The sequence below is a fragment of the Gossypium hirsutum genome, chromosome A09 (genome assembly GCF_007990345.1).
Source record: "Gossypium hirsutum isolate 1008001.06 chromosome A09, Gossypium_hirsutum_v2.1, whole genome shotgun sequence".
NCBI classification, from domain to species: Eukaryota; Viridiplantae; Streptophyta; class Magnoliopsida; order Malvales; family Malvaceae; genus Gossypium; species Gossypium hirsutum.
The window spans coordinates 8,025,576-8,034,085 of NC_053432.1; the positions used below are offsets into that span (position 1 = coordinate 8,025,576).

Consider the following 8,510-nt stretch of genomic DNA (forward strand, 5'->3'; position numbering starts at 1 on the left):
TGATTTTTCCTTAACTAAAAGTTTGACAAGTTCAATAGGCGAGCTCTTTGGGTTGAATTTGATTTTTATATCATTATATTAATATATTACATTATTATATATTTTATATAATAATTAAATTTAAATAATTATTAACTTTGAATATTTATTATACATATATAATAATTACATTAAAAATTATTTTATATTCATAAATAATGTTTTTAAAATTTATTTTAATTTAATATAAATATGTATTGTTATTTATAATTTTTTAATATAATTATATAATATTTAAAATATATTTTCATAATTCGGATTTCTCAGGTTTTAGATCAGATCAATCTTGAGCTTGAGTTTGGATTGGTCTTTGGTCGTTCTTGGACCGCTCTCAAACTCGGGTTTTATGAAATTAACTCTTTTTAAAAAGATAATAAGAGCAAAATTGACAAAAGGTCAATCATATATTACAAATTCAAAAGTTCCAAAGTATAATTTTTAAAATTTTAATCCATAAGAAATGTAAATAATAGAAAATCAAAATACACAAGGAAAAAACAATCTAGGTTTAATGTCCAAAACATGAGGAAATCTTGCCATTAATATTCCATTTAAGATAAAATCCATTTAATTATTGAGGCCACTTTGGAGGTTAACTCAAATTAAAGCATTACACACATTTCGACTGATGATGGTAATTGGATGCGGGGAATAGGAAGAAGTATTGGTAGATGTAGTGTATTATAAGCTGAGTTTTAGGTAATCTATGATAGTCTCCGTTTGGCTTGGGAAGCTAAATTAGCTAATGTTATTATTGAGACAGATAGTGCGCAAGTTATTAAAGGTGTTCATGAAAAACGTAGAGAACACAATAATAGAGATTTGATTGTGTGAATCCAAGAATTTTAATGAAGAGTTCTCTTTAAACAAGCACCAATAGAGGTGAATTTGACTACTGATATTTTAGCTGATTTGATGAAAGGTGATCCTATTGGCTTGAAAATATTTCATGCTGCTCTTTTATAGGTTGATGATTAATTGTATACATATAAACGAGTTATGCTACCCAACATAAATACTATTGTTAGCTTGTAATTGAAGCTTTTTATTTCTTGTTAAAAAAAGAAAAGGAATTATGTTAGACTTTAGATAATTTCTACCTATCCCTTTATTTAATAAAAATAAAAAAGCACCAACCTCTTCATTATATATATATATAAACATCATGAAATCAAAGCCTGGATTTGGTTCACTTATTGATTTGTTTGACAGTGGCATTATAAACTTTCAAGCCTTTCTTCCATTTGCCACTCCACACTTCATACAAACCAAAATAAAGCCTTCTGTCTGGTTGATCAGCAACAGTTTCCACCTCTAATGGGTCTGCCTTGCTTGGAAAATCAGTGGGGTCCCCAGTCAGCTTCTCCACCTCCAGCTTTTTCCACTTGTACTTGCCTTTCTTCCCCACCTTAGCCATCAAGAAAACCGGCGCCCCAGTGTGGAAATTGTGTATTTGGTAAAATTTTTACTTGTATTTTCATTCGTTCAATGAATGTATTTATACAAATTACAAGAGAAGAAAACTGACTAAACTGACTATTAACAAACTAAACTATAGTTTGTTAATTCTAACAAACTTTGACTATTTCGACCAATTAAATTAGCAATATACTAATTTAATATACTAACATCCCCCCTCAAGCTAGAGAATGTATATTCAACATGCCTAGCTTGAACAAATTTTCTCGAAATGGAGCAGTAGCCAAGGATTTGGTAAACATGTCAGCCAACTGATCTTTAGAAGAACAAGGCAACAATTGTATCACACCAGTTGAAACTTTCTCCCTTACAATATGAAAATCAATCTCGATGTGTTTTGTTCTTTCATGGAATGTTGGATTAGCAACTATCTGTAAAGTAGAATTATTATCACAATACAATCTTGTTGATGAAGAAACTGGTTGATGAAGATCATCAAGTAGATAGTGCAACCATTGAATTTCACAAGCTGCTGCTGCTAATGCTCGATACTCAGCTTCAGAGGATGAGCGAGACACTGTGGTTTGCTTCTTTGCTTTCCAACTAATAAGGGAGTCACCAAGAAAAATACAAAAACCACTTATAGATCGTCTGGTTTCTGGACAACCAGCCCAATCAAAATCACTAAAGCCTCGAAGTAGCAAAGAAGAAGTTGCTGAGAAAAATATTCCAGAACTAGGAGAGTTCTTTAAGTAGCGCAATACATGATGAGCTGCCTGAAGATGCAACACAGTTGGTTTATCCAAGAATTGACTTAGCTGCTGAACTGCAAATGAAATGTCTGGTCGTGTTGATGTAAGATAAATGAGTCGACCAACCAGCTGTCTATAGAGTGTATTATCAGCAAGTAATTCACTGTCATCACTTTGCAATTTTGAGCTTGATTTGGTTGCCATTGGAGTTTTTGCTGGTTTACATTCCATGAAGCCACTATCAGTCAAAATCTCAAGACAATACTTCTTTTGAGATAAATGAATTCCTGCAGTTGACCTTGCAATCTCGAGACCAAGAAAATACTTAAACTCACCAAGATCTTTGATTTTAAATGCCAGATCTAGAAAACTCTTAATTGTAGAAATTTCATGTTGATTATTACCAGCCAATATCATATCATCAATATAAACAAGCAAGGCTGTAAAAGAATCATTTTCCTTTTTGACAAAGAGAGAATGATCAGAGGAGGATTGTTTGTAGCCAAGGGATAAAAGAGAAGCTGTAAGTTTGGAGAACCATTGTCTGCTAGCTTGTTTTAAGCCATATAGAGATTTTTGTAATTTGCAGACTTTGCTCTTGTCTGATCCTTGAAATCCAGGGGGCAACTTCATGTAAACTTCCTCATTCAATTCACCATGTAAGAACGCATTATTGACATCTAACTGCTGGAGAAACCAATTCTGAGATGCAGCTAAAGCAAGAAGAAGTCGCACAGTAGTAATATTTGCAACCGGAGAGAAAGTGTCAAAATAATCAACACCTTCTCGTTGTGTGTATCCCTTAGCAACCAGGCGAGCTTTGTATCGCTCAATTGAGCCATCAGCCTTATGTTTTACTCGAAAAACCCATTTGCAACCAATTGCTTGCTTACCAGGTGGTAACTCAGTAATAATCCAGGTCTTAGTTTGTTCAAGAGCAGTAATCTCAGCTTGCATTGCCTCTCGCCAATGTAAATGTTTTACAGCTTGTGTGTATGTTTTTGGTTCGGTAGTGGCAGTAATGGCTAAAGTATAGTGTAAATGTGTAGCTGAAAGGTTTGAATAGGAAAAAGTTTGAGTAAGAGAGTAATTATTACCTGGGAGAAGATTGGTACCAGCCTGCAGAGAAAAACATTGATAATCATTCAAATAATGAGGTGGTTGTCTGTTTCTTGTAGGACGGGTTACATTTGGAGTTGGTGGTTCAATATGTGGTTTATCATGTGGTTCAGTATTTATGGGTGGTGGTTCAATATGTGGTTCAGTATTTGTGGGTGGTGATGGTGTTTCAATAGAAGAAGATGAATCTGATATAGGTTCATCATAGGTAGGAGAGGAAGCTAAAACTGGTAATGAAGGTGATGAAGGAGACAATGAACTGTGAAGAAATGGAAAATGATGTTCATGAAAGGTTACATTTCGAGAGATGAAAATGATTTTGGTATCTAAGTCAAAAAGTACATAACCTTTAACTGTAGGTGAAAGGCCAAGAAAAATACATGTTCGAGAACGAGAATCAAATTTATGCCTATGAGCTGTTAAAGTAGATGCATAAGTCAAACAACCAAAAACTTTTAGAATAGAGTAATTTGGTTTGGTTTCGTGAAACTTTTCATAAAGTGTAAAGTTGGAAAGGAGAGGTGTAGGTGTTCTATTTATGAGATAGACAGCATGTAAGACTGAATATCCCCAGAAATATTGAGGTGTATGAGAATGAAACAAGAGGGCTCGAGCAACATTTAAAATATGTTGATGTTTTCATTCCACCAAGCCATTTTGTTGTGGTGTTTCCACACAAGATGTTTGATGTATGGTTCCTTTAGAAGCATAAAAAGAAGGCATAGCAAATTCAGAACCATTATCAGATCGAATCACTTTAATTTTGGCTGAAAATTGGGTCTCAACCATTTGGAAAAAATTTTGAATATGTTCTCGAACTTCAGACTTTGTTTTTAAAGAATAAGCCAGGTATAACGGCTGTAATCATCAACAATTGTCAAGAAATATTTATGGCCATTAATAGAAACAAGAGGACTAGGGCCCCAAATATCAGCATGTATAAGATCAAATCTCTTTATGGAAATAGAATTGCTTACAGGAAAAGAAAGCTTTTTGTGCCTTGCCAAGTGACACGTTTTACAAGCTGAATTATCAAAAAGTTGTAAAGTAGGTATTTCTGGTAAAAGGAGTTTTATTCTCGAGTCTGAAAGATGACCAAGACGAGAATGCCATACATCTGTAGTAGGAGTAGCAGTAAAGGTTGTAGTAGAAAGGGTAAAAGTTTGAGATGGATAGTCAAGTAGATAAAGACCTCGATATGCTCTAGCTGTACCAATCATCTTCCAGGATGGGAGAGCCTGTATCTTGCAAACATTAGAATGAAAGGTAAAACAACATGGCAAAGTAGTAGTAAGTTTGGTTACAGAAAGCAAATGGAAGGTAAAAGCTGGAATATAAAGAACATCATGTAAACATAAATGTTCATGAAAAATAACAGTACCAGATATACATGCTTCAAGTTTGGTACCATTAGGTAAAGTAACAAGGATGGGTTTAATATGTTTATATGAGGCAAAAGATGATAAAGAATAGGTAATATGATCAGTAGCACCAGTATCAATGATCCAAAAAGTAGTTAAAGATATACCTTCAGTGGTAGCAAGAGTAAAGTGAGAGTCACAGATAACATTGTTGGTTAAAGAGGTAGAAGAGGGAATGGATGGAGAGGGTGATGGTTTGAGTAAAGCAAGAAGCTGAGAATATTGCTCTTGAGTCAAAGTAAAACCAGAATTATTAGATGAGGAATCACTTAGTGTTGAAGTAGGTGGAGGCTCAGCAACATCATCAGAATAAACATTGTTGACACGAGCCTGACCCTTTGCCCTGTATCCATTATTATAACCATTCTTGCGAAAACATGTTTCAATTGTATGACGAGGCCTTTGACAGAAAATACACCATCTTTTGTCAACAGTTGAAGAAGAAGCATCAAATCGCTTAGTAACAGCATTCACACTAGAGGTATTATCAGAGGAAGACAGATTATTAACAAACACCTTTGAACTTCCAGTATTGAACTGTCTTTCTTGTTGAATCACCATAGAAAAAGCCTTATTAATGGATGGCAAAGGATCTAAAAGCATAATCTGAGATCGCGCACCAGTAAATTTATCATTAGACATTTAAGAAAGCGAATCACATAGTCATCATCATGATAATGCTTGATAGTAGTCAAAACACCACAAGAACAAGGTGTATTGCAAGAACAGCGAGGAAGAGGCCTAAAATGTAACAACTCATCCCAGAAAATCTTGAGTTCAGTAAAATGGTCTGTAACTGACCGATCATCTTGCTTAAAAGATGAAATCTCATCTTGCAAATCAGAGATTCGATAAACATCACCTTGAGAAAATCGTTCTCGAAGATCATTCCAGATATCAAATGCAGTATTAACCCAAAGAACACTGCTAAAGATGAAGGAACTGATAGAGTGATTAAGCCAAGAAATTACCATGGTGTCACATCGTTCCCAAGCAGGATAAAGAGAATCAGTGTCAGATGGTACTGTAATGCTTCCATCAACAAACTGAAGCTTGTTCTTCGAGAGAAGTGCAAGACGCATTGCACGAGACCAAGAATGATAGTTGGAACTATTGAGAGCTGGTGAAACAAGTATAAGCGAAGGATTTTCATTTGGATGCAAATAATAAGGACTGGAAATAGGAATTGTAGGATCAGAAAGCTCAATCGTTGATGAATTAACAGGCATAATGGAAAAAGAATCCAGGAAAATGCCAAGAAAATGCAGAAAAGCAGAGAAAATGCGGAAGAATCTTTAAACGTCTGATACCATGTGGAAATTGTGTATTTGGTAAAATTTTTACTTGTATTTTCATTCGTTCAATGAATGTATTTATACAAATTACAAGAGAAGAAAACTGACTAAACTGACTATTAACAAACTAAACTATAGTTTGTTAATTGTAACAAACTTTGACTATTTCGACTAATTAAATTAGCAATATACTAATTTAATATACTAACACCCAGTCCAACCAGATGCACCCTTGTCGAGGCTCAGTCGGAAGGTGATATGATATGTGGATGGACTATCTAGTTTGGGGGTTATACCGGTTACTTCCAACCACGACACCTGAAGCAGCTCTGCAAATTCCTCCTCATTTTTCCTATAATAAATGAAAAAGGAAAATCTTATCAGTTAAATATCCATCCAAAAAAACCAATAAATAAAAGTGACACCTTGACGTAGATGGGCCAATAGGCTTAGCAATGCGCCAACAACGGTTGTCATTTCCCCATACAATGTAAAATGCTCTGGGTTTAAATATAAAGCACTCCAGTGAACCATCATCCTGCAGCTGCAATAAATTGTATGTAACTAAGATATTAGATTTTACAACATATTTTCAAACTCATTTTAATCATTTTCCTGGTAACCAAACAACAAGCTAATATTTTTCGAAAGTCATCGTGTGCTATTACCCGTTCTTCCATATAATCATAATTTGCTCTTTGATGAGGTTCTCTAGCCATTGTGAAGATAAAGGGGTTGTTATGTTTTTGAAATGAAATGTGAGCCCTAATTTTATATAATGAGAAAAAGTGGAAGGAATTCTTTTTTGCTTAATTCCTGAATAGGACCACTCAAAGCAACCCAAACAAGCTGGAAACCCAAAAGAATCAAACCTTTTTTTATTTACTGAAAAACGAAAAGAATCACAACTTCTTTTTTATTGTTTCAAAGTTTTTTTAACAAGAGGATGCAGTCGAACTCCGCACTGATAACAATACCAATATCAACTGAATTAAATTGAAATTTAAGTGTGGTGCGATATATTTAATTTACTTTTTCTCTCACATTATAATATTTAATTTTATCGTCACCACTATTTTACACTGATTACACATATAAAAGCACCAAAGGGACTACTATTACTTATAATCCTTTCCATGGTTAACCATAATATTGACCAATTAACTCAACACTTATATTCTTTTTTTTCCTTTTTAACTTTTTTAATTTCTTATCATTAACATCTTTGCATACGCAATTTCGAGCCAAACTTTTAAATTACATTTTTATAAAAAAAATTAATTAAAAATAATAATTATAAAAAATAAAATGAATAATTAATTCATGCCTAGACTCGGCTCAAGTAAATTTTTTTTGGCTTAGGCTTGGCTCAGCTCGACCCACCCGGACTTGAATCTCATGCCTAGACTTTTTTTATACTTTCAATTTGTTAGAAAACAATTATTTTAATATTTCTAGTGTATTTAATTTATTATATTTTTAAATTTTTTTATATAAAAATAAAAAATACTATAATCAAATCGAACCAAATTTAAATAAAATTTTAAATCTATTTTTCAGTTCCTAAAATTCAATATTAGCCGGACCCAAACCTTATCCAAACCATTATCAAGTTAAACAAAAGCTAACGCCTAAAATTTTATTTTATTTTATTAGTGAAATAACGTGGATTCGAGAACTTGATTCTTGGCAACACCAACCACTTATAAGAATCATTTTGTCAATATATGTGGTAGGAAATTAGGGAATAAAGTTAAAATATTTGATATAACTTTATATTCGGTCACATTTTCTTTTTCACCAACCAATGGTTTAGTAATAAATCAACTTTATATCTCTAATATATGTAAAAATAGGTTTTTGTATAAATATTCTGAAAAAATTATTTGAGAAACTAGGTTAAATTTATAAAAAAAAATATCGATATATGTTGTTTGGAGAGAGAGACATCAATGAAAACGCGCCCTGTAGGATGTGTTTTTATTCTTTCTCTCGAAAACGTGTCCTACAGAGCGCATCTTCACCAAGGGCGAAGCCAGAACAAATTTTTAAGGGGGCCGAATGAAATTTTAATTTTTTATAGTCTATATATTTATAATTTTTAAAGGATTAAATAGAATTTTTATAATTTTAGGGGGGCCAAAGTACAATTTTACCTTTACTAATTTAAAATTTTAAAAAAAATTCAAGGGCCTAAACATAAATTTTCCAATTTAGGAGGGGCCAGGGCCATTACCAGCCCCCCTGTATTCGCCACTGATCTTCACTTATCTAAATTTTGTTTTTTTTCTTGCAATTGGAAATTAAAAGTTTGTCGATTTATTTTTATCCGTGTTTGAGATAGACATAATGATAGTTTTAAAGAATGTTTGAATTTATGGTGATGTCATAGAGCTGGGTGACTTACAAATTTCATCTACCATTTGAGTATGGAGCCATCACCCGGAAAGCCGAATCACGTTGCA

At 33.2% G+C, this 8,510-nt stretch overlaps 1 protein-coding gene across 2 annotated transcripts; it reads right to left on the reverse strand.

Moving 5' to 3' along the window:
• Positions 1-4,245: 4,245 nt before the first annotated feature.
• Positions 4,246-6,793, reverse strand: LOC107888654 (protein PHLOEM PROTEIN 2-LIKE A9). 2 transcript variants are annotated; one of them, XM_041077500.1, is made up of 4 exons: positions 6,714-6,793; positions 6,471-6,589; positions 6,342-6,397; positions 4,246-4,567 (listed from the first exon to the last, which is right to left on the reverse strand). In XM_041077500.1, the coding sequence occupies exons 1-4, from the start codon at positions 6,762-6,764 to the stop codon at positions 4,533-4,535; spliced, it is 261 nt and encodes an 86-aa protein (XP_040933434.1). In that variant the 5' UTR covers positions 6,765-6,793; the 3' UTR covers positions 4,246-4,532. The 2 variants fall into 2 exon arrangements, with proteins under 2 accessions (XP_040933434.1, XP_016668312.1); XM_016812823.2 differs by lacking the exon at positions 4,246-4,567 and having other exon boundaries at positions 6,058-6,397.
• Positions 6,794-8,510: the final 1,717 nt, after the last annotated feature.

Coding starts and splice junctions, on each gene's coding strand:
- LOC107888654 (XM_016812823.2), bottom strand. CDS start 6,764: ATGGCTAGAGAACCTCATCAAAGAGCAAATTATGATTATATGGAAGAA. Junction 6,590..6,713: donor ATGATTATATGGAAGAACGG/GTAATAGCACAC, acceptor AATTTATTGCAG/CTGCAGGATGATGGTTCACT. Junction 6,398..6,470: donor ATTGGCCCATCTACGTCAAG/GTGTCACTTTTA, acceptor CATTTATTATAG/GAAAAATGAGGAGGAATTTG.